General features: G+C 54.3%; 7 protein-coding genes across 7 annotated transcripts; 3 read left to right on the plus strand and 4 right to left on the minus strand.

The window, feature by feature from the left end:
* Window positions 1–2,809: 2,809 nt before the first annotated feature.
* CCOS01_05095 (uncharacterized protein) lies at window positions 2,810–3,268 on the minus strand (the record flags this gene model as incomplete). Its single annotated transcript, XM_060453276.1, has 1 exon — window positions 2,810–3,268. The coding sequence occupies one exon, from the start codon at window positions 3,266–3,268 to the stop codon at window positions 2,810–2,812; it is 459 nt and encodes a 152-aa protein (XP_060317234.1).
* A 2,771-nt stretch (window positions 3,269–6,039) lies between these two features.
* CCOS01_05096 (major facilitator superfamily transporter) lies at window positions 6,040–7,824 on the plus strand (the record flags this gene model as incomplete). The annotated part of the gene is made up of 3 exons (XM_060453277.1): window positions 6,040–6,109; window positions 6,268–6,633; window positions 6,686–7,824. 3 exons carry the CDS (start codon window positions 6,040–6,042, stop codon window positions 7,822–7,824), a joined length of 1,575 nt encoding a protein of 524 aa, XP_060317235.1.
* Window positions 7,825–8,654: 830 nt separating this feature from the next.
* CCOS01_05097 (uncharacterized protein) lies at window positions 8,655–9,962 on the plus strand (the record flags this gene model as incomplete). The annotated part of the gene is made up of 1 exon (XM_060453278.1): window positions 8,655–9,962. One exon carries the CDS (start codon window positions 8,655–8,657, stop codon window positions 9,960–9,962), a length of 1,308 nt encoding a protein of 435 aa, XP_060317236.1.
* Window positions 9,963–10,319: 357 nt separating this feature from the next.
* On the minus strand, window positions 10,320–12,334 carry CCOS01_05098 (APSES transcription factor Xbp1; the record flags this gene model as incomplete). Its single annotated transcript, XM_060453279.1, has 5 exons — window positions 10,320–11,188; window positions 11,241–11,325; window positions 11,372–11,487; window positions 11,544–11,952; window positions 12,161–12,334. The coding sequence occupies 5 exons, from the start codon at window positions 12,332–12,334 to the stop codon at window positions 10,320–10,322; spliced, it is 1,653 nt and encodes a 550-aa protein (XP_060317237.1).
* A 3,646-nt stretch (window positions 12,335–15,980) lies between these two features.
* On the plus strand, window positions 15,981–17,591 carry CCOS01_05099 (uncharacterized protein; the record flags this gene model as incomplete). Its single annotated transcript, XM_060453280.1, has 1 exon — window positions 15,981–17,591. One exon carries the CDS (start codon window positions 15,981–15,983, stop codon window positions 17,589–17,591), a length of 1,611 nt encoding a protein of 536 aa, XP_060317238.1.
* A 531-nt stretch (window positions 17,592–18,122) lies between these two features.
* Window positions 18,123–18,806, minus strand: CCOS01_05100 (acetyltransferase; the record flags this gene model as incomplete). The annotated part of the gene is made up of 1 exon (XM_060453281.1): window positions 18,123–18,806. The coding sequence occupies one exon, from the start codon at window positions 18,804–18,806 to the stop codon at window positions 18,123–18,125; it is 684 nt and encodes a 227-aa protein (XP_060317239.1).
* Window positions 18,807–19,970: 1,164 nt separating this feature from the next.
* On the minus strand, window positions 19,971–23,095 carry CCOS01_05101 (OPT oligopeptide transporter; the record flags this gene model as incomplete). The annotated part of the gene is made up of 2 exons (XM_060453282.1): window positions 19,971–20,874; window positions 20,922–23,095. 2 exons carry the CDS (start codon window positions 23,093–23,095, stop codon window positions 19,971–19,973), a joined length of 3,078 nt encoding a protein of 1,025 aa, XP_060317240.1.
* Between the last annotated feature and the right edge of the window lie 188 nt (window positions 23,096–23,283).

Genomic DNA, 23,283 nt, shown 5'->3' on the forward strand with positions numbered 1-23,283 from the left:
AATTCGACCGCGGCATACGGCCAAATGCGCAGGGGCCAATTGGGGGCCCTATTTACGATTATCGTAGCCAGCCCAACCTACGGTTGGAACCTCCTTTTTACACCTACGCAGAAATTCATATAGTTCAATTGATCTCTTCGTCAACCCACGGTTCGAACCAACTACCCTGTAATAGGGATACCAACAGGTACTCAGTATCTCTGAGGGGTAGCAATGGACCATGTATTGTTCTAGCTTACTGCGTATTGAAACCGTCTTATTTCAGCTGTTTGCACTTAGCTAAGAAGTATAGAATTTGATCAGTGTTGGAGAAACTGCAGAGGTACATTTGACATTATCTAACACTCGATGGAATACCGTCATGAAGTGGAGTTGAAGCCAGTAATAAATGTGAGATTCGACTGATTCCGCAAAATTGTGCTGGTGAATGGTAATGTAGACGTTGCAATCGCACACAGTACCGCGAGTCGCTTAAGGAATAAGGCACCATGGAGCCATTTACTACATCCCTTACGGCGAAATAGGCATAAGGAACCAGCCATCTTGACATGGGGAAGACCCCTGGATATTTCTCCTCCCCTTACCTAAGATACATAAAGCAGTACAATATCGTCGAGGAATACTGAATCTAACTGTCCCTTCGACGGCAGTTGGAAAGGGTTAAATAGCACAGTCGACTGTTAATTTGGGCAACCCAAGCACGTAGGTTGATCGCTGTACCTTAACCCTATGTAGCGCCCCTTACAGCCGAAGTAGAACCCGAGATATGTTTTCTCCCCTTGTTGGTATATACCATCGGCAGGGCAGGTAGGCCCTTGGGCCGGTACGAATTTCAATATGTTGTAGTGGACTGCTTATGAATACCGAAGGAGGAAATTGGTAAGCAGATCCCACGAATCCTCCCTTAGGTGTAAGTGGGTGAAGGGGCCGTTTGTGACGAGGCTACCACTTCCCGAATCCGTCAAGATTCCAACTTCCCTTTTTTCTTTCGATAAATGAGGTTTTTATGTAGGAACTCCGGTCAAAATCAATCCCGACACGACATCAGGCAGCCTGGTAACACTATCAGGTAGCTCCGGCGGAGCCTGCCGGTGGCGTCGGTGAGACAACATAAAGTACCACGACACTGCTCAGCGACGATCCTTACCACCCATCCACATGCTTTCATTGACCGAGAAGAAGTAAACTTCCCACTCAAAAGGCGCGATCGTCCAAACCGGAGCCAATTTGCCCCCCGGCGAGACCAAGATAGAGATCAAAATCACATACCATCGAGCGACAGGAAGCCGCACACTCACCATCGCGCGTCACATCACACAAGACCAACGAGCATCACTCCCCCACACCGGAACCCATCAAACAGCATCAACCGCATCATTCACAGCGAAGACAAGAGACGTCGTCAAAGGCGGCTCTGTTCACGACGTCGAACGGGCGTGGGGGTTGACGAGAACGTCAGCGCCCTATAGGATGGCGTGCGCGGGGTGGGTGGGGCGCGCCGCCAGGGACCATGGCACACCCTTGTCTCTGGCCGTTGAAGAGTCTCATTTTGAGAATTAAACATTTGATATCGGAGGATGTCGATGTCAAATGCCGCTAAATCACAATCCCATCAAGTTTCGAGTGGCAAACGTCGAGGTGGCCACCTTGTTGGACAGCGCAAAGTATCACGTTGGTAGGCAATCATGGCGGTGTGTGGTTGCCACCTCGTGATGTGATAGGCGGAGATCAGCGCCGTTGGACGTTTCCCAGAGCGGAAAACTCCTGGAACCTGCGGGGGGGGGAAACACAACAAAACAGACACACAAGGGTGGCTAACTCTTCTAGCGTTCGCCACAAGCGTTTCCCTCCAGGTAAGCCAGCTTGTGACTCAAGACTGTTGATCTCTACACGTGTGAAAGGGCAACGATAGTCAAAGAGCGTCGTTAGCGACCGAGTGCCACCCACCCCACTCCCCACGGCTTCACACCCCTCCAAGGATTCCAAACGGGAACTAGCGCAAGTTCCCATGAGGAACCCTGTCGTGGGGCCAGCCGGAGGACGATGCCTGCAGATGGGGATGCGGGGTGGCGAAGAACAGATTCAACGTCGCTGAAAGGGGGGTTGTTTGATGATATTTTGGGTTGAAGCGTCGGTTTAAGAGAAGGAGAAGGAGGAGGGAGCTGTGATGAAGCAGAAATCGAGGTGGGAGCAACGCACTTGGTGGGAGGACGGGTTGGTCGAAAAAGTCGGTGGAGTTGGATGGCGGCCCAGCACTCGTGTTGGGACTTGGGAAGAGGATGGAGGTTCGGCGAGCTTGTTACCGAGGACTGTCCGTACGAAGAAGGATAAGCGGTAAATGCATTTAAGCCGTATCCCGGGATTCTCTAGCGGCGTTGCATGTGGGCGGTGGAGAACTAAACACGGAGCGTAGCGGTGGGTACGGGCTTGCGGGCGGCGCTAACGATCGTGGTGGTGCGTGTCACTCGAGGTGAGTTGCGGAAAGCATAATTTCATGCTGGCGTAAGAATGAGATACCTTAGCTCAGATGTGAGATAAGCTTGCAGGCAGTGCCATTAGGGCGCGAGGACGAGGAGCGTTATCTCGCAGCCGGGTAAAAGGACGACATACCACCTGCGACCTAAGGTGAGGCCATAACAACCTTGGGTTGACCTCTCTGTCTCTGCCACCGGGCAGGACGCACGCAGGCACGCAGGCACGCAGGCATGCAGGGTGCACTGCAGCTATTGTTGATGAAAGAGGTACAGCTTGGGAGATTTGACGAGCGTCGCGTCGCATCGGCCTCGAAACAGTGTGCAGCAAGCACTTGTCAAACCCGACCTTCCGTAGTGTACGGATAAAAGGGAACGTTGATGCGGAGAGCAGAACAAGGCAGGGCAAAGGCAGGGCAGCTGCGTGGTGCTTCCTTGCCTGTCAACAAATGCATCGACGGGGGACTGGGGACCACCGAGGTCGGCGCTGGGGTTGATTGCGCTAAGAGGGCCTGCAAGGTGGATGGACGGGCTTGCGAGTTGCGACCTTGTGCTGGCCCTGGTTTGACTGCCGCTCGTCCACTTTCTGTGTTGCTATTCGCTTTATCCGTACGGAGTATGTATCCGTAGTGTACGATTGTTTTGAAGCTGGGGCCAGGCTTGACTGGGGATGGCTTCTGTTCAAGATCTGCTACGTTTTGAACCGATCGCTTCCCTTGTGAGCCCTTGGCCTCGGGCAACCTGAACCTTGAAAGGTTCCACAACATCGTCATAGCTATGGCCCTCGCACACCGCATCTTGTCAGAAAAAGACTGTAGGAGGGCTACCCAGAGTCACAGTCCTTGGAATGGGAAATTGGTATAGTCTGAAGGGGTGGCTCTGCTCGTCCCCAGCCATAAAGTAAGGCAGCAGGCGAGAAGTAAGTGTTGGGTGGCATAGCGGTTTAGACTCGTAAAAAATGACAAAAATGGAATTGGTGGTTGTCAGGCGACGTGGTCTTCGTGGACGCTCCATGTGGGTTCGCAACAATGGTCCGGTGTCGTCTGAAGTGCGCACATGCTGAGCCGCAGTAGCGCATAACACACTCCAAAAGTGGTTGTCGAGGTTGCTGCCCAGGAAATGTGGACGATGCAGTCCATGGTGGCGGAGAAGAAGGAGGAGGAGGAAGAAGACTGCGAAAGACGGCCAAAGGTGGGAACTTTGAGAGTCAACGGGAGTCGGGAAGTGCTGGTGCGACGAGCCTTTGGTCCAATGGAGAGGTCCAATGACTAACGAACTCGCATACAAGGATGCGGCGCACGCTAGACGATGAGAATAGCTGGGGCTTTACACAGTGCAGAGAAACTTGTCCCAATCAGCCGTCCCAAGTGCGTCGGAGCCGCCAGCCAATAGCACCAGCACCCATGGCAGAATTGGGCCATGAATTGGAGCAAGGAGCAAGGAGCATGGAAAGTCGTGAGAAAGTGGGCGACAACGGGCAGGCATCGGCCGGGTATGTAATTTCGCTGTGCAGACGAAGCCGCCCTTGGTGCTTCAATAGACACTCTGGACCGGCCCAAAACTGATGATCCGTGGAGCTCTCAAGGCTTTTGTCGGTCGATGCTGGTCGTGTCATGCAGTATCTTGTGTGCTTGTTGCAATCCTTGCGGTGAAGTCGTTACATTCAGCCAGGGGGACCGGAAACCAGTCCCCGGCACTCGCGTGGGACAATCGGTAGTCATCCGCTGGTGACGGGTTTCGGTGACGTTGACCGAAATCTTTTGACTGCTCATGATGATGACCGCCGCGGACTGACATGAATGAAGAGAGGAGAGAGGAGGCGAGGTGTGCGTTGGGGCTGGTTGTTGGAGGACGAACCGGCTTGTTTTTCGGTGAAGATGAATTTCCTTTTTGAGTGAGGCTGTCGTGGTTTCGAGAACTAACAACTCATCATCCAATGTTCCGATGGAGGGAGGGGTGCAATGTCACTGACTGGCGGCCGGCAATAGTATGCGGAGTGTCAATAAGGTAGGCGCAGATTGCTTTCTTAGTTGCAGGCGGCAGTAGGTTTGGAAGATCGTTGGAGCAAGCGTGCGTGTGATGTGGTGGTGGTGGTGGTGCTGCTGCTGCTGCTGCTGCTGATGGTGGTCAGTTGGGTCGGAGACAAAAAGGAAATGGGAAGGAAGCCGTCGCAAGTGTCTAGTTCGCGCTACTTCCATCCGACGAACCGAAGACCGACAGCCGGTCTTCTTTCCTCCACCTTGATGCATCGCACTTCACCTTGATCAGCCGCCGTCAAGTCAGAACGAGCAAGAAAACCCACCACACACGACACACTCCCGTCTGAGTCTCTCACACGACACGACAATCGACGGACGAGCTACTGCATCGACAAGGAATCGTAGTGCAACTTGTAAGCGGATATTCCTCTAGAGCCCGTGCACTCAGCATCCTGGACTCTCTGGAGCCATGTGGTGGAGAGAACATGATAACTTGGGAACTTGCAATGAGAAAGTGACGGGAGCATAGAAAGAGAGAGAAAAAAAAACAAAAAAGGACGCTAAACTAGCGCAAGATCCCTCCCCCGTCACCTGCATGGAGTATCCGTAGTCCTTAGAGGTAGCGGCAGCGGCAGCGCCACTTATGCAACTATCCCAGGCCGAAATCCGCTCTTCTTCCGCATATCTGCATACCCTATCCGTACTACGCAGTAGACTGAGAGTCTGAGGTGCGGTACCCTGGCGCATGAGCTGCGTGAGGTGCATCGTTCAGTCCGTGCAGGCGCAGTCCATCAGTCGAAGCTCCCCCCTCCATGGCTCCTTCCCTGTCGTCGCGCGGCCAGACTTGCTGCTTTCCTCGGATGCCGTCGGTCTGGAAACCGCAATTCCCCTGTTCTCTCCACCTGGCTGTCTCTTGAAGTCTTGCGATCCTTGCAATCCGGATCACTCAGGATGCACTCCATCCATCCCACTTGAGCAGAGAGCCCCGCCACACTGTGTCACTGTGTGCTGAAGGACGGGACGGTGTAAGTCGTATCAGACGAGGAAAGAAAGCGAGACGGGACGAAAAAAAAAAAAAAACATCTCGCTCACGCCGCCCGTCATATGCATTCCTCCCACCAGTGACCTGCCGCAACTCTCTCCCATCCCACCGTGCAACTCTACTGCATCCGCCGGCTTCCTCTCCCGCTTGCATCCGCCAGTCTTCTTTTCTTCTAGCTCCATCAGGCACTCCGGGTTGCTGCAAGCGCTTGTTTCCACCCTCCCACCCTGCGAGACTCGGGAGAAGGCCGTTATCGTACACGGATCCACGTCCAAGAACCAATATTTACCTCCCCTCCTCTCCTGCTTCCGCTCTTTGCCAACATTCCTCTTCTCTCTCCCTCGACAACATCTCTTCTGAAGACGGACGAAACATCTTCTTGTGTAGTCGCATCCTACAAGACGTCACCGCCGCCGGCCAGGACAGGAGGAAACGTGTATAAGCGTACACGCATCCCGACATTTCATTCTTCAAGTTTCCTACGTTCCAGTAGATTCTTCGTCGAGTGTTCTGTCGCATCGTAAGACTTGAACCAAGTCGAGAGACAATGGCCCTAACCATGCAGAAAAGCCCTCGCAACCCAGACGACTTTCCCACCATTCAGCTCTTCCTCCTTGGTACGTCCGTCCACCACTGCATTCCCTACTGCCACAACCACATTCCTTCACCTGACATTCCCTGTCTTGCCGCGTTCCAACCATACACATACACACCCACATACACACCCAACACCATCTCTTCTCTCCAGCCACGCATACTAACGCCGCACTTTCAGCGATTGTTCGTCTCGCCGAGCCCATCGCTCTCACATCCATCTTCCCCTACGCCTGGGCTCTCGTCAAGAGATTCGAAATCGGCAACGCTGAAGATGCATCCTTCTACGCCGGCCTCCTCATCTCCTCCTTCTCCCTCGCGGAGGCCCTGATGGGCATGTACTGGGGCGGTCTCTCTGACCGTATCGGAAGAAAACCCGTACTTCTCCTGGGATGCGTCGGCACAATGTTCAGCATGGTCATGGTCGGCTTCGCCTCCAACATTTGGATTGCTCTGGCTGGCAGAGCTATCGGCGGTCTTCTTAACGGCAACATCGGCGTCATCCAGACCATGGTTGGTGAATTGGTCACCAAGCCTGAGCATGAGCGTAAGAGTCCTCTCCCCTGACCACCAAGCCTCGCATTGTGCTAATCTTGCAGCCCGCGCTTTCTCGGTTATGCCCTTCGTGTGGTCTATTGGCACAATCATCGGTCCCTTTATTGGCGGTACCTTTGCCGACCCCCACGACGCCTTTCCCAGCATCTTCCCTGTCGACGGCATGTTCTACCGCTACCCGTACCTTCTGCCCAACCTCGTCTGCGCCGGTCTCCTGCTCGTCAGCATCATCCTGGGCTACTTCCTCCTCGAGGAGACTCACCCCGACATGCAGCCTCGCGTCTTCATGCCCGACGACACATACGCTTCCGAGGAGACTCCCCTACTGGAGACCTCGGATGCCATGAAGAGACCTGCCGTTGACCTGAGAGATGACAACTATGGAACTGTCCGCGGTCACAGCGCGCAAACCCCCGCGAAGAAGGCCGACCAGTCCTACAACATCTACACCAAGCCCATCATGTCGCTGATTCTGGCGCTGTGCATCTTCACCTACCACTCAATGACCTACGACCATCTCTTGCCCATCTTCTTCGAAGACGACCGCGCCACTTCCCCGATCACCGTTCTTACCGACGCTTCGAGCCCCTTCTACACCCCTGGCGGCTTGGGTCTCTCGCTCCGCGCAGTGGGCATGATCATGGCAGTGAACGGTGTCATCGCGCTCTTCGTACAGGCAGTCATCTTTCCATTCGCCGCCGAGAAGTTTGGTGTCTACCGACTCTTCATCATCGTCACCGTCCTCCACCCGATCGCCTACGTCATGGTCCCGAGCCTGCTGTTCCTTCCCGAGTCGCTTGTGTACGCCGGCATCTACTTCTGCTTGGCTGTTCGCAACGTCCTTTCCATCATCTTGTACCCTCTGCTCCTCATCTTGATCAAGGAGGTCACTCCCACTCCCAAGGCCCTGGGCAAGGTCAACGGTCTCGCCGCCAGCGCCGCCGCTGGCTTCCGCATGATCGCTCCGCCTGTTGCCGGATGGCTGTACACTTTCGGAAGCAAGGTTGATTGCACGGCTTTGGCATGGTATGGCAGTGCCGTCGTTGCTGTAATTGGTGCTATCCAGTGCTTCTCCGTGAAGCGTGAGCGCAAGTTGGATGTGAGCGAGGAGGACGCCCAGCCTTGCTTGCAGAAGAAGGAGTCCCGAGTCAGCATCAGGGAGGTGTTCTCGGACGAGGAATGAATGTGTTGTCAGATGAATGCGACGAATATGGTCTGAGCGGGGAGATTTCACGAAACGGAGTTCAAAAAAGATTTCACGACCCAACCAAAGCATGAGAAAGGGCTATAGAAGGGGAGTTTGTTTGCTTTTCTTCGGTCGAAACAGTACGGCGTCACGGATACGGGCTCGAATTTTGGAGTTGGTCTCATCCATGAGTGTCGGATAGACTAGAGACGCTTTTTTGGTCATTGGCGGGCATGGAGTTTTGTTGCATTTATTCGGCGTTGGGAGCGGCTATTACTTGGTCATTTACCATAACTAGTTAATCACTCTAATAGAATTGAAGTCATTCTGATGAACTTGGCATTTCCACTTGAATGTGAATTGGCTGGGTGATTTTTATAACTCCAAATCAACGGAATATGTTATTTAATTACTCGAGTCAATCATCAGCTGCGATGAATTGTTCAGGGTAACTTCTTCTGCGCTCAAGTGAGGTTGAAGAGTCAGAATTCTACGAGGTTCGCAGCTCCTCCATGAACTCCAGAATTTGAAAGATCTGCCCAATGAAAATCGCCACCGTAAAGCCGACCACACACACAAACTTCAACTCACCTCCGAATTTTTCGCTCAATCACAGGCTCACAAACAACAAGCGACAAATCTCATATGAGACTCATCAGATTCACACCACAACCTGCAACTCGTTCAGCTGAGACGAACCATTGTTTACACAGCCTCTCAGACAGTTTGCGACTTGACCAGTGCCAGGCAAACTCAGAAACAGAAAACACTGAGCAACAATCACACCGCAGAAAAAAAAAGCGGGGACGCATCCTCATCCCGCAACAATGGTCCAGATGGAAGAAATCACAGACCAAATGGCCGACGCCATGATCGCCGAAGTCCAGCGCCGCGACGCAGAGCAAGCGGCAGCAGCACAAGCAGCTGCCGCCTCCATCCCCGGCGCAGCAAAAGGCGCGGCCCTCCCGCCCGGCCACGCCTTGCTCAGCGGCAAGACGGCCGACGAAGTCCTGGCCGACCTGAACAAGTCCCCGCTCTTCATGACCTCGCTCGAGGAGAACGACGACGTCGCGGCGCTGCAGGCGCTCGCGTACGAGGGGACGGCGAGGGAGAACGGAGAAGAGTTCAAGGAGCGCGGGAACGAGTGTTTCAAGGCCAAGATGTACGCTGACGCGAAGGAGTTTTATGGTAAAGGGATTGAGATCTTGGCGGTGGAGGAGAAGAGGAGGGCGAAGGGGGAGAAGACTTTTCATACGGAGAAGGCCAAGGTTGAGGGCGAGAGCGCAGCAGGGGAGGGAGAAGAAGAAAGAGATGTCGAGGTTGAGGACGACGAGGAGGAGATCGCCAAGCAGAGATCCGTCCTGGAGTCGCTGTACGTCAACCGCGCGGCGTGCCACCTCGAGCTCGGCAACTTCAGGTCGTGCTGGACGGACTGCGGCCTCGCGCTGCGGCTGAACCCGAAGAACCTGAAAGCCTACTACCGCTCCGCGCGCGCCCTGCTCAAGGTCGAGCGCATCGCGGAAGCCGACGACGCGTGCGCGAGGGGCCTGGCGCTGGACGAGGGGAATAAACCGCTGCAGGCCGTGGCGCGGGACATCGTCAAGGCCGCGGAGCGCGCCGACGCCAAGACGAAGAGAGAGCAGGAGAGGAAGGCGGGGGAGAGGAGGCGGGAGATGTTGTTGAGGGCCGCGCTCGCCGCGCGGGGGATCAAGACGCGGACGACGGAGCAGCCGCCCGAGATGGAGGACGCGCGGATGAGGCTCGTGCCTGACGAGGAGGATCCGGCGAGCAGTCTGAGTTTCCCCGCGGTGCTGCTGTACCCCCTGCAGATGGAGAGCGATTTCATAAAGGCGTGGAACGAGACGGAGTGCGTGGGGGATCATTTGGGGTATATCCTGCCTCTGCCGTGGGATCAGAAGGGGGAGTATGCTAGCCCGGCCGGGGTGGAGTGTTACATGGAGACGGCGGCGGGCGGGCTGGTCAAGGTTGGTAAGAAGGCTTCGCTGTTGAAGATTTTGAGCGGCGGGAGTGTGGAGGTTGTGGATGGGATCGTGAGGGTGTATGTTGTTCCTGTGGCGAGGGCCAAGGGGTGGGTTGAGGAGTTCAAGGTGAAGAAGGCTGCGGAGAAGAGGTAGTCTGGCTTCGGGTTGAACTTGACTGCATGATGATTGAATGTTTAGAAGAGAGGCATCTGCTGCGGTTGCGAAGAAGGAAGTCTTGATGATCAGACATGTTGACTACTTTATTAAATGCTTTTGCATTTCACCAAACACCGTACTTAACCCCCGACTTTTCAGAAATGAAGCTGGAAAGCAGAGACAATAGACTTGTCGAGTTGATCTGTTCCATCCGGAAACATTATTTGGGCACCCAAGAAACAGAAATACAAAGTGAGTGCGCGAGCAAAAACATGGAAATCTAGAATACGTTCAAGTCGTTCGAGTCATCCATCACTTCCCTTCCCGTTCTTTGTCCCGTCCTCCCCAGTTAGTTCAAGCGGACGTGGCCCGCCGCCGCTTGCTGCGGTGCAAGTCAGAGCTGTCCAAGTCGCTCTGGTAGCCAGACTCCTTACGAGACGCCGTCTTGAGCGTCATGAGGCCCAGAGCAGCATTCTGCTCGGCAATCTCGGCGTCCGACTCTTCTTCCTTCCGCCGCGTGTCGAACTGAACGCTCAGCGTGGGGCTGCTGACGTGGATACTCTCGCCAACGCTACTGTCACAGCCGCCATCGCCGTCGTCGTGATTGACGGGACGCTTTTGTGACCACGGCGGACGAGGGGCCGGCGTGTGCCTATTGTTCAGGGGCGTGAAGCGGGGGACGGCGCTGAGGTACGGATGAGGTGTATGGGCTGTGCGGTAGATCTCGTCGGCCAAGCGGTACGGCTCTGGACGATTCGCAGCCACCCATCCGGAAGTGGGTGGCTGCGAGTGCCGTGCCGGGGTCTGGTGATATCCGTAGCTGTAGCCGACGCCGTCTGAGCCGTTGCTGGACGCCGAGTCTGGGCACGAGCGAGTGCCGCCCTCCCCGTCGTTATCGCTGTAGGGGCTCATTAGACGAGTCGTGTTAAGTCGGAGTCTTCTGTCGTCGCGAAGGGGTCGCATGGGGCGCCGTTCAATGTTGGGCATGTGACCGAGGGTCATAGGCGGGAGAGCGCGGTGCTGTACTTTTCGTGACCTGTCGGCATCCTTGATGGCGTCTTCGACGATACGGTGGTCTATCACCATGCGTTGGTACTCTGGCGAGCCTGGCGGGACGCACATGGACGGAAATGAAGGGCCAAAGATGGGGATAAGGGCTCCGGCGATATTGTAGCAGAACGTGGCACATACTGCCTTGGCACATTCGTACGGCATCCAGTACCCTGAAACAGTTAGTTTCCAGAATTCATAGTTGGAAGAGACATTTCAGCCAACCTTGAGCTGCTATTGCGCCTCCCGTGATGCTGTGCGTGATATCCTTGAGTCCAGGGTTCAGGCTCAACATCTTTGCCGGAACAGTCTGTATATGTCAGTAGAGTTCGTATCATAGAGTTACGAAGCCCTACCTTGGAATACTTGCAACACTTGAAAAAGGGAGTCATGCGGACGAGACCGACGTTGTAGTCCCACATGACAGTGAAGTCGTTGTCTTCTCCTGGCACTTTGAACTCATACTTGAAAACTAGACAGCTCGATCAGCAAAGGCAGCCGGAGAATCTCGGCATTGGAATCACGGACCTTCAAAGCTTTCACGCCCCGTCTTCTCGAAGAAGTCCTTCTTCCCGCTGTTGTATGGAATATGGGCACATGACTCCTGGATACGTCCAAATGGCGAGACACGAAAGCGATGGACCTCGCGGCGGGATATGTCGTCCAAATTCTCAAAGGGGTAGTATTTGATGACTCCACGAGGCTTGTACTTGGATACTGGAGACGGATCCTTGGACATCTTGAGCTTTGGAACGACGGGTCGGTCAAGATATGGTGACGGAGCTCTGTCTGAGTAGCAGGTTCCCGGCGAGGACATTGCAGGACTTGGGAGGAACCGAGGGGCAGGAAGCGGCCCTGGAGGCGACGGGTTAAGAAGAGAAGATACGGAAAGCATCTTGCCGGCTGTTTGTCGGTGGAAGATGTCTCGAAGGTGGTGCTATGCTGCGATGCGGACAGGACCTTGGTGAGCCGGCGTAGGCGAACCTGTTCCTAAAAAGAGGGGGGGACGATGGAAGACTTAAGACAAGTCCTGCAGCAATAGCGAGACCAGGTGTAGAGGTAACTGCTAGGTCTTTGGCAGTCGGCAAACACTTGATGTCTTCGTTCTGGGGGTTGGCGACTCAACATCCACGGGCGTGCAGCACGCTGGCAAAGTTTTCCAGGACAAGGGGGTTCGAGATTGTCGCTTTTCTTGGAGACACGGCCAATTCTGCAACGGATCCTGCACTCCAGTACGGGGCTCGGGGCTTCTTCTTGAGTTTCGACGCTCTCGGTGCAGATTTCTTTGTTGCGGTGTCTTGGAATCGACCTCTCAGCATTGAGGTCTCCGTTTGTGACCGGCCACCGCTCTTTCTTTTGCCTTATCGAGGTGAGGCTACAAAGTGATAGATGACTGGTAAGATGGTGGAAGTGGGAGACACGGAGAGTACAGACTGAAGGCGGTCTAATATGTTTCCCTTGGAAGAGAACTCACGAGACCAAGTCTAATGAAGTGATGTTACTGCTGATGCTTGTGTGGTGGTCGCAAGTTACCGCATGTGTCGTCTCGGCGTTGAAGAACCGGGTAGGCCAAACGGCTCCGGGAAAGCTTCCATGCAGGAGGATCCGCAAGTCCGCCCAACTTGGAGAAAACTCACAAAAGCAGCCAAGCTGTGAGCCTGTCGTGTGCTAACATGAGAGGTATCTGAGCTACTGAGCCATACTGGGAGGGCCTATTTGGAAGAGGCCAGAGATCGAAGCTAGGCAGGTTTCATCAGATATCACCAGCTCAAACTTTTGGTCCGTTGAGAGGCTTCACAGAAGAATGTGGAGCTCATCCGCCAAAACTCTAGAGTCATTGGGGAAGTTTGCAAGCGCAAATACAGCAGACGCTCCCGCAAAGACCAAACAGGTATGGGTCCCGTCTTTTGGAGGCGCACTGGGGTGGGATTTGCAGAGCGGGTTCGCGGATAGGTGCATAGAGTGCCATCTGGCCGTTGACTCTAACAGCTTGTTCGAGATGGTGGAACAAGGCTGGTCATCCTGCAGTGTTGAAGATCTCAGGGCAACATAAACCTGACTCGGCACGCGCGACCGCGGCCCTGAAGAACAGAGAGTAACCAGAGTACATGCTAAAGACGCCCAGTTGCGGTTTGCCATGACTGAAAGCCTTCGCGTTAGCGGTCGATCGTGAATACTGGACTATTCCTCTCCGAATGACACGTAATCCTATGAGCGAGCGTGGATGTTGGCCTCTCGTCAGACCGCCAAAGCCGGATCATCTTCTTTGTGGCCTGGCTATGTGCATATCCGTAGGCAGACCAGTGATTTGCTAAGATAATCCTGGTTTCTTCGAGAGAAGCATGATCCGTATCATGCTTTTGTGTGGCTCCTCTTGAAGGGGGTGGCTGCAGCTGTCACCAGAAAGCTCCTTGTTCCCCCACGAGCTTGTCTGCGTACAAGCACGAAGAAAATGTCCGATGGGAAGCACAAGAGTACGGTCTATCTTGGGTTACTGCCCCTAAGATGGCGTAGCGGGTCCATCGGCTGAAGTCTTCCTTACAACAGTGGTATCGGCCAGACGGTGGAGACCTTTATTCGAATAGGTTGTCGGTCAAGCACGATCGGCCTGATGGAATCAGCCCTGGACAGATCCGACTGTCTTGACACCTTTCGCTGGGTTGCTGAAGTGATGCTACGAGTGGCAGTACTCACGAATCCACAGCATGTCGAGAATACGGAGAACGGCATTGGCCATAGTCGAGTCAATGGACCCCTTGCTTAGTGCTTCGTTAATATGGTAAGTAGGCATTGGCTTTCTGCGGCCTACCGCGCACCGCTACTTTCGACAAGCATTCAGTCAGGCGAGGTCGCGGCCCCCAGGCTGGGCAATCTTGCAAACGGACAAAATGATGAGCTGGCCGGGGTCATGGACCCTGAAAGACAGCTCATCTACTTTGCAAGGATAGAAGTAGACTTGGACGACAGCCGCTTTTCGGACCCTTGTTGTAGATTGACGAACTGATATCTAGGCGTTTGTTCAAATGTTTCGCAGCGTTAGGCGATGCCGCAAAGAGAGACGGCAACCCCGCTAGATCCTGACGACAACGAGCTGCCTTGGACCGTGGTTTTTGGTTCCAAATGTTCAGGGGCCCAATAGAGTGCCAAATCCGGCGCTGTTGAGGCTCCTGAGGGAAGTACTGGTAAAGATGCCGTCGTGGTTTCAGATGGCCATTCCCTGTCTCGGTGACACCACAGTGAGTGACAGGAGAGGGGTGGCGACGTCGCCATGCGTAGTGCGACTTAAGAATAGCAGCGGTGACGGCCGTGCGCATCGTCTTCGGGATACTTTGCTCTTTTTCCATGCAGAATTCGGGAGTAAGTCGTACACAGCGTGGATGAAAAGCGTGATTGTGTAGCTCGACCGACGGATGAGCAGCTCCACCTATGCGGCGGCCAAGAGTAAGGCCATCCGTAGTCCATCAGGCCACGGAGTCAGCAAGCAATGTTAGGGAGTGCTGGTCTCGTCGAGATCTCCTTTCGTTTCGAATCTGCAGTGAAGATTTGGTGTTCGAGTTCTCCGGGCTTGAACATGTTGATAACCGTTGTTCCTGATCACCAGAACCCGATTCTGGTCAAGGCTGTACTCTACGTTTCCAAGTAAGAGAAGCTAACATGAGGCCTCGAAATCCATTCGAAACCAACCAGGATGATGAAGGAGTCCGCCAAGCTTAAGTCGCAGGTAGCAAAGGACATAAATGTCTCTGTGATACTGGCCTGAGGAGGTGACGGCGGTCACCTCTCACAGTGCGACCTGATACCTCGTGGTTCTACGGCTCGCCCTCGATGCAAACTCGTCGTGGCCGGCGCTGCACCACTGCTGCGTTGCACGGCGTCGGAAGGAGAATAAATGTGTGGAGAAGGAAGATACTCTTGTGCGATGTCTGATGATATCTCCGAGAAGCTTTGAATTGAGAGGAGGCTGGCAAGGGTCGCTCTACTGTTGAGGTTGATGTAGAACGAGGGGTTGTGTCACACAACAACGGCTCGAGGACACAAGTATAGCATCCAGACAATTACCGTATCACCGAGTAGGCACCATAGATGCTAAACTGCCTTGAGTAGAGATCTTCTCTTGGCTCATCAAAAAGGAAGCGTCGACATAAGCGACCCGCCTTCCCTAGAAGTCTCGGAGACGGAGAGCGCCTTAGCTAAGCACCCGGGCCCGTCTTCTTCCCCAACGGCCCAAAGACGCCAACTTTTTGGTTGCACACCCTCTCTCATCTCCCGAACCATCTCATGAACAGGCCCGTTCATCCAGTTTCGTCGGCCCGAGTTCAATTAACTCTTTTCCCGAAGAGGCTTTCCATTTTCATCATGACCGGCCGTCGACAGACGTTACTCGAGAACCCCACAAAGAGCCTCCTCGACCACATCTAAACCTAAATCACCAAACTTGCTGCGTCGGGCATCGAGCGCCATGATGGTACGGAGTACTGTCCTCAGTGCTCTGCTACAACTTTCGAACGGGATTCGTGCACAGAAGCCCTTGCCATTCCATCATCACCAGCTAAACTCATCGTCAGGGAGAAGTGGTACGAAGCATTGCAGTGGAAATTCTACTGGCAGCAACGCAACTCGACATATTGGTCTTACACGTTTGAAAACAAGACACTCGAATGATTTTAGGACTGTCCTACAGCTCTGACATACTTGGGTGAAGATATTCTGGGTGCAGCAGCGTTGTGTCTCTGCACTTGGCATGGAGGCGCCATAGTCTACGCGTTTCGCCGGATGTGTGTATGGTGTGTCTCACTACCTCTCACTACCTCGGAGGCGGACTGAATTCCACGCACCATCCCTTTATCGTGGCCAACATTCCTCAGAATCCCCTCAAAAAGATGGCAATGTCCTGCGAATGGGGGGATATGTTTGTTCGTTCGCGTCAAGTGTTGCTTTTGATAGCGGCCTTGATTTATTGACAAAATGGGCGCCCTTCCACCCACAATGCAGCCCATGTACGCTTATCACAACCATGCCAGGGCATTACACGCGGTAACGTTTTTGCTTGTCCTTCTTTTCATATTGATTCAGGTTGCAAAAAGTCGACAAGATGCTTACGAAGTCATCGACGTCGATCCTCTTGTGCCGGTGGTCAAGACCAGCCAAAAAGAAACTTCTGTACATGGCAGCGACTACCTGAGAGAATTTGCGGAGCGGCACAGTCTTACACAAAACATATCTTGGTACTGTCAGAGGATCAGGGTCGTACCAGAAGCCCCTCAGAGGTTCCCAACGACAAACATCAAGCGCGCGTTTGCCGACAAGGAGTTTCAAAACATTCGTTGGGATGACGAGAGTTTCGATATGTACCCCAAGGGCGATGCAAACGATCTTCCCGTAACCACAAGCATACTACCAGGCGCCGTCGACGCTTCCGATTTGCTGTTCGGCATCTCCACGACTTACAAGCGCCTCACAAACGCCAATGACTCCCTCATCATGGACTGGCAGAGGTGGCTCACGAACGGCCATGGCAAATCGAACGGGGCGACTGTCGTCGTGACGCTTTACCGAGCCACCAGTGGAGAGGCGTGGGAAATATACGAGAAGCTGCAAGCGTTCGGCATAGACGCTACAGTGGTGCCACTAGAAAAGAAACGGGACAAACCTTCGAGATATCTTGACTTGGTCACCATTCTCATGGACGTCAACGAGGCCTTGACCGAGCAGGAACACGGCAAGAAGTACTTTGGCCTCCTGGACGACGACATCTTCCTCCCCACCCCAGGACAGCTCACCCAAAGGCTTTCCAAATTTGACGCCTCGAGCCCATACTACATCGGGCTTCCCAGCGAGCGGCCAGACTGGTCCGTCGAGAACGACACAGCAGTCACCCACGGCGGCGGTGCCATTTTCCTCACCCCGCCCGGTGCCCTACTCGTCTCTCACCTGCCGTGCCGGCCCGAAGAAGGGTTCACCGGAAACCACACCAAATGGGACAGCATCCTCCACGACTGCGTGACGACCCACACCGACCTCTCCTTCCACGTTCTCCCGAGCTTCTACTCCCCCACAGACGCCCTCTACAACATCCAAGCAGCGACCTACGACCTGGGCGTAACCCCGCTGACCCTCCGCCACTACAAGTCCCGCCACCGCTTCGATCCCAGCCAGGGCCACGCGGTGACGTCCGTCTGCGGCGAGGCCTGCTTCCTGCAGCGCTTCCGGTTCGCCGACGACTGGGTGCTGGTGAACGGGTACTCGCTCACGCACTACTGCGCCGGGTCCGAGGTCGTGCCCATGGAAGCCGATGCGGATCTCCAGGGGGCTATGCAATACGGCCAGGAGGCCGAGATGCCGCTAGGTGAGGGTATCGTGCTGCACGACTCTACGGAGGATAAAGAAGTCGTGACGTGGAGGGGCACGAGGAACGTATGGCTGTTGCTGGATTCTGTTGTTGGGGAGAAGGGAGAGGTCTGGCAGGTGTATGTGAAGAGGCGAGGCGGTTCGGGCTTCATGGATGGAGAGGAGGAGGGTGAGGATGGCGATGGTGACCATCTTGATTCTGTGATTGTGCTTATTTGGGAGTCTTGAGCTTTGCGTAGGACGCAAGTAAAACAACTGACATTCAACTTCACTTCAGTGATGCGTACTCGATGTGATTCGGGTGTTTGTAATCATGCTCTTTTCCGTGAACAATTTCGTGTCCTTCCAGACTCCGCTTACAGATCTACAAACATGAGCTTACAGGCCTGGGTTTCGGAGGCATCGAAGCCAAGACACCATAGGCGTGTACGGCCCTCGTACGATCATACTGTAAGATGACTCTGGTCTAACCTTGGAGCCCGCCCAGTAGAATAGTACACACGATTCTAGGTCTCGGATGGGCATCAAATTCCATGATCTTTAAGAATGATTTCTGCCGCTATTTTCTTTCTGGTTTCATAGCTCCCTACTTAGGGGCAACATCACCCTTTCATTCTTGAATAAACCCGAGCAAGACATTCAACGTGAGCCGCCCCTCAACCAAGACGGGAAACAACAAAGACAGAACGAAACCAAACCCAGATCTCCAACCGCTCTCAAACAAACTTTAGATACCCTTCCCAGTTCATCAAACCCCGTTCACCTCCTCCACGTCTCCCCCGTAACCTCGAAAAACACCTCCCCATCCCCCTCCTCCTTCCCAGGCTTCACGACCCCCGCCCACCCAAACCTCTTCTCAACCAACCCCCTCATCGGCACATTCCTCTCGCTCATCGTAGCGCTCACCCTCTCAAGCTGCAGCCCGCCCTCGGCGACCTTCCTAAACCCCCACTCGACGGCCAACCGCACCGCCTCGGCCGCGAACCCCCGGCCCCGATACCCCGGATTAATCATGACGCCCACGTCGCCGACCCTGATCCTCTGCCCGTCCTCTCCGTGCTCGTTGATGCCGCCGTACCCACCGAACCCGATGACCGTTCCCTCCTTCTCCTGCTCCCCCCTCCCCCCTGACGATTCCGTGTCCCCGCTAACATCACCAACATGAACTACAACTAAATTCACCCTCCCCGGCCCGCTCACGACCTTGCCGCTCGCCTCGTCAACGACGCTCGGCACGGAAGCGCTCTCCCTCATCCTCGCAATCACGATCTTGGCCACCTCGGGGGAGATAGCCGAGGCGTGCGGGTCGTACTTCGTATTTTCCGGGTCCGAGAGCACGGCCGAGACGGCGGCGAAATCGGATTCTTCCAGGGTGCGGAGGAGGAGCGGGTGGGTCGGCGAGCGGAGGGTCGTGGGGAGGTGGGATGCTTGTGTCGGTGCCATGGTTGACGAAGATTTTTGGAGGAGATTTATGCAAGAGGTTTTTGGGTGGGTAGATAGATTGTCTTGCTTTGTTTGAGCTGGTGTTGATGGTGGTTGCGATATTTGCCTTGGGTTTGATGTTGAGATGAACTGACGTTCAAGTTGGAGCGAATTGAGTTTCTGGAGTTGAGATGTACGAGGTCTAGTTGTAATGCGTCAAGAACGTGCCTTCAAGCAGGACAAACAAGACGAATGGGATGAAAAGTTATCAGCGTCTTTTCAACTCTCGAATCGCCGTCCTACAGAGCCCTCTTAAATCCTCAACTTCAATGCCCCTCACCCCGCGAACCTCCAACCCCTCTCAATATCAACAATCCGATACTCCAAGCCCCCTGCCCATCGCGATCCTCTCAACCGAATCCTAAATGTGCTGACGGCCGTCAGAATACAGGACGAAAACCCTCCCACACTCGCTTTCCATGGAACGTCGCAATCGGCAGCGGCTCCAACAGCACCCGTCAGCCAATACGAGAGTAGCGTCAGCCGCAAAGATCAATCCACTCGAATTTGGCCTCACTTTTTATTCCAACCCCAAAATTGCCTAGCTTATCCTATCCCAGCAAGGGGCAGGCTGACTCATTTTCCTTCATGGCAATGTCAATCTCGCATACAGTTCTCCGACTTACTTGCGCCCACAACCGAAGGATTCAGATGCCGCCCCCAATCCGTTTCGAGAAGGTCGGCGATGTCCCGGCACGGACAGCAACGAGTTGGGTTTCGACGAGGGGGCATCAAACGGTCTGGAGCCACGATGACGAATTTGATCTTCGTAGTGTACGAAGCCTACGCGCGGGAATAAGAGTCACTGGTTTCTCTATTTGGACCCTGTGACTCACTGTTCATTTCAGATTGTATTCATCAGCACGAATCGAGGCAGGCGTACTCCGTAAACCGAGACCCAAAGTGGTCTTTGCATCAAATTTCGCGATGCAGCATCTCTCTATGACATGCTTCTAAATGCGTTAATGATTATCCCTAGGGCTTGAATCAACCCCGGCCAATGGCAAAACTCCATCTCTTGCATCTTAATCCAAAAACTATGCCATTCCTATACCTGCTTGCCATGCCGAGAAATGTATCAAATAATTTCCATAAAGTCGTTTCGTTTCGTGTCGCCAAAAGGGATCACCACTTGTCGGGGCCGAAATGCCCTCCCTCAGGCACTGTGTTATACGAGCACGCTTGCCAGTCGCAGCCCTGCTTGTACACTTCTGTACCCCACCATTTAAAGCCCTTCATGTGCCCAGGGTAGACGAAGCCAAAGAACACCACGACGATGCCGAACGCCAGACTCGAGTCCAACGCCGCGCTCATAGTCATGGTGTACTTTGCCCACCACGCGCTCTTTCTCCTCTTGACCAGGTAGTTGAACACATAGCATACCACCGCCCATACCGAGAAGTTGAGCCCCGTCGCTGGTGGGATCCACGCCATGGACCCGAAGACGACCGGTAGGTTAATCTTTCGGAGAATGCTGTGCCTGTTTTTGCGCGCGTAGAGCCACAGGGGAATTGGCGCGATGGCTCCAATCAGGAAGCACCACACAAGTCCGCGGTACGTTGCGTTCGGTCCGAAAAACTCGCCCGGTCCAACCACACCCCAGAGAATGGAGCCGTTGAAGTGCACACGCGCGATCGGGCATGTGAAGCCATTAACAGCCTCTGGCGTACAAATACCCTTGACATTGGCAAACATCCAATTGAGAACGCCAATCTGGGTCAGGGACGACACGATCGTGGCCACCATTTGCACCGAAAACATAATGCGGGGCGGAATCTTCATATAATGGCCGAGCTTGAGATCAGAGGCAAACTTGATGCCTTGAGCTGACGAGATGTAGCCATAGGTGACAAACACCATGTTTGCGATTGGGCGGCCAGGGAACACGGCGCCGCAGATGAGCTGGCAGATGAGGTAGATGCTGCTGTGCTGATTGGTCACTGCCATGATGATGCCATTAGGGATGAAGAATATGGCGCAGATCCCCAGTGACATGAGCAAGCCGTACCACGGGAGGTGGATGGGGTAACTATACTGTTAGCCTATAATCGATTCAATTTGTGAGGTGAGTCTTACTATTCGACGACAAAAATGCCCACTGCCAGCATCGAGACGAACGTTGCTAGATACCAGGAAAGGGGAGCATCCTTGTACCGCTTCATCAGCCGGCAGTGAACATCTTCTCGGAACATCATGCCCTCGAGGTTGGATGAAGATCTTGAGAGACCTCCGTGACTGCTGAATGATCGCTGGGGTCTGATGTGCTCAGAGCTGCCTGAGACAGGCTGGTAAACCGCCTGACCTTCATTGCGAGCTTCCGCCATGGCCGTTTTCCACGTATTCCACATATCCTTGCCATGCCAGCAAACCGTGTGCGTCAGCAGCGCCGCCAGGGCAGCGAACTGAACACCATAGCTGAGCACATAGGTGATGGGCAGGAACACTCGGCTGTATTTGCTGTATGCATCTCTGTCGAAGAGGAACTCGGATGTCAGGATCTTGCTCACATCGTAGACCTTGCCCTTGTTGTCAAATACCGCAGAAGACAAAATTGGCATATACGATGAATAGAACACATTGGCGTAGTAGGCGATAGGCGCAATGAGCCACATGACGATAACGAGACCGCCGATGACGTTCATCGCAGCCCAGAAAGGGACCAAAAGGGGAGATCCAATATACGTGACCTGAGCCCAGTCGAAGGTCAGGGGAAACAGTCCCAGGCCAGAAACAGTGCCAAATAGGTTGGCAACCACCACGTTTTTCGGCGCAAACCACGTAATGACGTTGAAGTAGCTGAGACAAGGCATCAGAAGGCCGGGAAGGAAGTAAAAGACGAAACCGCCGAACCAAACGAGGTAGAAAAACTTCCACCTCGAGATCCTCCAGCCGTCCGCGATCCTGTTCTCTTCCTTGTGAAGAGTCCCGAACATGGCCGCAGACATCAAGGTTCCGGGCCAAATCATACCGCTGGGTCGAACCAGAAATCGACGCGTAAGGCCGGCAAAAGCGTAGCCGAGGATTTGAGTCGACAGGATCAGGAGAATTTGATAGGTGATTGTGGCTTCCTGGTGGTAAAACCTAGACTGCTCGACAATGACGTCGGTAGCAAAAGCGAAGCCGAACGAGACGTTGCTGCTCACGTAGACGCAAGTATGCTCCTTTTCGTTCCACCGACCTTGCGCAAGCCATCTGCGAAATCGGGTCACGGATCGTTTCGCTGGCGGCCGGTTCACGGCATCAGTCTGGAGAACACCATCCAGAAATTCCTCCGCAGGATCGCTGTGAAATTTGAGGAGGTAGTCCCACATGAGACCAAGTGGGTGGACAAGCAACAAGGCAATGACGGGCGTAATAGCAACACTGGGGTATCGTAGCGAGAAGAACAAGTTGGTAGAGGAACCAAGCACTGAAAACAAAAACGACAGCGTCCACATTCTCGGAGTGTTGATGGACAGGGTGATATTATCCGTTGGTGGCACCGAGGCGCGGACGACTTCGTGAGGCGAATTATCAGCCGGATCCTCGTCGGGTTCGCTGCCTGTGTAGTCATCGTAGTCCACCTCGTCCTCGGCCGCGTCTGATTTTGCATCCTCGAGCATGTTTGTCGTCACCGGAGCTTGGGTTACACCAAAGCGCCCCTCCAGCCCGGTTGTAAGGGCGGCAGCATCCAACTCCTCGGACAGACGAGAGCTCTCCCTTCTCGAGGCAGTGGAGAACCTCGAGGAAGCTGACCTGGTGGTGTCGGATACATATCGCATTGGATGTGCGTTTCCCGTCCTTGAATCACTCCCGGTAGGTGATACATTGCGGCTGGGATCTTGGGATACGGCGCCGTATGAAGGGGCGTCGTCGCGCGAAGAGCGCAAGAGAGAAGGTTTCGAAGGCATTATGCCGTCGTCTAGATGCGGGACGGGAGACTGAGGGTTCGGTTCGATCGTATCGTCACCATGTTCGCCGGCGCTGGAAGCGTGGGAAAGGGTAGAGGGTCGGCTTCGCAAAGTGGAAGGGCGAGATCGAGGGTGGCGTGCCGTGTTATATGGGTCAGAGGCGGTTTGTACGGATGATGAGGTAGTCGAAGGATTCGCAACATCAGCTTCAGCAGCGGCAGTGCTGTCGTTCGTGGGACCGTCTGCAGGTGCAAGAAGAGGCAGAGGTTCTAGAGCCAAAGCAACCGTATCGGCGTCGGGGTCGGGAGGGAAAGGTGCCTTTGGCTTGCTTTTGTGGCCGGATGCCCTTCTTTGGCTCATGGCTCCTCACCAGTCGAGTGCCAGTGGCAGTAGCCCGGACAGGCAAGAAGAAGCAACGAGTGACGGGTCAGAAACAGAGACGACAGGGAAGCGCGAGTAGTGTGAGTGGACTGTGGACCATGGACCTTGACCGTGGGCTCTGGATGGAGGGATGGAGGGGGGCACCGCGGCGGACTGGTCTGGAGGGA

The sequence above is a fragment of the Colletotrichum costaricense genome, assembly GCF_030867565.1.
Source record: "Colletotrichum costaricense strain IMI 309622 chromosome Unknown Scaffold_4.1, whole genome shotgun sequence".
Classification (NCBI taxonomy): Eukaryota; Fungi; Ascomycota; class Sordariomycetes; order Glomerellales; family Glomerellaceae; genus Colletotrichum; species Colletotrichum costaricense.